Source organism: Condylostylus longicornis, unplaced genomic scaffold (genome assembly GCF_029603195.1).
Source record: "Condylostylus longicornis isolate FDR11 unplaced genomic scaffold, ASM2960319v2 ptg000004l, whole genome shotgun sequence".
In the NCBI taxonomy this organism is placed as follows: Eukaryota; Metazoa; Arthropoda; class Insecta; order Diptera; family Dolichopodidae; genus Condylostylus; species Condylostylus longicornis.
The window spans coordinates 10,824,164-10,827,044 of record NW_026577973.1 but is presented as its reverse complement, the minus strand read 5'-3'; the positions used below and the strand labels follow the sequence as shown (position 1 = coordinate 10,827,044).

At 25.8% G+C, this 2,881-nt stretch overlaps 1 protein-coding gene across 1 annotated transcript; it reads left to right on the top strand.

Annotated features, from left to right (window-relative positions):
- The first annotated feature begins 212 nt into the window (after positions 1–212).
- LOC129612391 (uncharacterized) lies at positions 213–1,309 on the top strand. The gene has a single exon (XM_055525956.1). The coding sequence runs from the start codon at positions 319–321 to the stop codon at positions 1,243–1,245; it is 927 nt and encodes a 308-aa protein (XP_055381931.1). The 5' UTR covers positions 213–318; the 3' UTR covers positions 1,246–1,309.
- Positions 1,310–2,881: the final 1,572 nt, after the last annotated feature.

Here is a 2,881-nt window from a genome sequence, read left to right as displayed (position 1 = left end):
AAATCAACCAATTTTTTAACGCTCTAAAAGTAGAAAAATTTACGAATGAAAGTTTTTTCGTTTTTTATGTTACAATTGATCTTGATCTTAGTATAAAACGAATTGCATCTATTAGATCACGATCAGTTGAAATAAAATTATTGTTGAAATATCAAATATAACATATATTTAATTAACTGATATACCGTTAATCATTGTGGATATTCTTTAATAGAAATAGAAAATAATCAAAGACAATAGTTAAGAACTAAAAGAAAACAGGATTAATTGTTTATCTTAAAATTAAAAAAAAAAAACAATACAAAAAATTGTATAAAAATGAAAAGTGTTTTTATTATCCTTGCTATAATTGGAGGCTGCCTTTTGGATTATACATATTCAATAAATAATAAGAATTTTTCAAATGAATCTCCAAAATTTGAGAAAAGTGAAACATCGAATACCGTTGATACTGAATCATCATCGTTACCATCTAATTTAATTGATAATGGAATAGGACGTTCTATATTTCGTATTTATGAGCAATGTGATACAAGTGATGATATTATAAAATGTTTAAAAGTTCAAGTAACACGACTTATTGGTCGTGCCTTAAAAGTTCAAAACATTAAATTAATTGATGGTGTAACAATTGTTAAAAAGTCAAATCAATATGATGGAAATGGTATTGGTACAAGTGGTTCAAGAAGTTCATTAGGTGGTTCTGCTATTGATTTACAATTAAATAATAATGATATTGCTAAATTATCAACAAAAAGTTTAGATCAATTATTGTATGGACGTATTGGAAAATTTTTCGAAACACATCAAATTCAAGTTAATATACCATATCTATTAAGTTTTGGACGTAAAAATTCAGAAGAATTTTTTGAAGGTCGCGGTAAAAAAAAAGATAAAAAATATTTTGCACCATTTATTGCTGCTGTTATATTAAAAGCAGCTATACTTAAAATGGCATATCATTCAATAGCTGTAATAGCTGGTAAAGCTTTAATTGTTGGAAAAATTGCTTTAATTATTAGTGCTATAATTGGTTTAAAAAAATTGGTATCAAATGATCAACATGAGAAGACAACATATGAAATAGTTAAACATCCACATGTACAACAAAGTCATACATATTCATCAAGTCATAGTGATTATGAAGGTGGACACGAAAGTGGCAGCTCATATCATAGAAGTTTAAAAGATGATGAAATGATCGCCCAAGATAAAGCTTATAGAGCGTATGTTCCAAGATCATAGATTATTTTTATTAAATAATAATAAAATTGGTGAAGAATATGAAAAAAAAAATATTTAAAACGTTTATGGCTTCATAATTGTGTCGTTGCTATTAATTGTTAAGAATTTTTGTTTTTAATGGAAAATATTTTCCATTTTTCTACTTCTCTCTAATCGTTACAATTTATACCCAAATTACCAAAGAGGATTTATTTTTTGCAATTATTTATTAAATTTACACAAAAATGAGAATAGCTCTCTCGAAATAATTCATATTAAATTATTTTTAGTGAGAATTTGTTGTCAAAATAATCTTTGAATTAATTTTTTATTTTTTTTCCTCATAAATAAATTCATAACAATTATAAATAAAAAAAATAAATAAATAAGAATTGAAAAATAAGAAAACAAAAGAAATAAATTAAATTAAAAATAAATGAAAAAAAAATGTAAAATTAATTATATAAAATTTTTCTTTTGTATAATGTCGCCATGGAGCGGTGGTAAATCTAATTGTCTATTCCATCCGCCACCATGACCGCCACCGCCACTGCTTTCCGTATAAATTACATGGTCACTGCTACCACCAGATTTTTTTAGTCCACTCTGAAAAATTAGAAAATAAAATATATGAGAAATAATTCAATTTGATTGCGTATTTTGCGGAATTTATAAATTCCCATGGAAATGTTACGTTAAAGAAACGTAAACACACTATATTAGATTAAATCCTGATTTGTAGGGGAATTCGCTTTTCCAAATTTTCGTCCAATCTATTTTAAAGAAGTTGACAAGTTACTTTGGTCATGTAAGGAATTGATCCACATTATTGGTCAAGTTAATCTGTGTTTGGAGAAAATTAGGTTTCAGCAACTAGATCTCCTCAAATAATACTGGTCAAATTTAAATTTTCGAGTATATCTAAAGAGATAAGTACAAACTATATTTAAGCAACTAATTGAGTTTCCATTCCAAAAATCTGTAATAGTTTTCCAAATTATCATTTCAATTTCTCATTCAAAGTCTTGTGTAGCCCTTCTACTAAACTCACAACAACAAATTAACTAAGTAGAATTTTTTATTCGAAGAATAGATGTTGCGGTCGATTTTTTTCTTGACAACATCAGCAGTTACATCTGGTGTAAATTTTAAGATTTTCATTTAATAATAAATTATTATTTAATTGAAAATCGTGCAGGATAAAAAATCTTATATTAATATTTTAACATTACTGCTACACTAAAGAGGAATTGGAAAATTCTTTTATTTTGGCATTAAAATTAATTAGCATTAGAATGTTTTCAACATGTTTATCAACCCTGGAATAATAAAAATATCCTGTGGGCAGCAAAGAAAATTTTCTCTAGAAACAATTTTGAGACAAGCATTTAAATATTTTTTAAATGCTTTAACCCACATTATTAATATTTTAATTACAAAAATCCCATTCATTCATTACATTCATGTAAGCTTCATATTCGGCATTATTTAGTGGGTATCCGTTCAAATGATAAAGAAACCTTTAAAACTGAATTTAAAAGAGAACAATATTTTAGAGTTAGTGAATATATTGAAAATTTCAAACATCAATAACTTCTACGTATCTATATCAAAGATTTATATGGAACTAGCTCTATATCGATGAGAGTTAAAAATA

Coding starts and splice junctions, on each gene's coding strand:
- LOC129612391 (XM_055525956.1), top strand. CDS start 319: ATGAAAAGTGTTTTTATTATCCTTGCTATAATTGGAGGCTGCCTTTTG.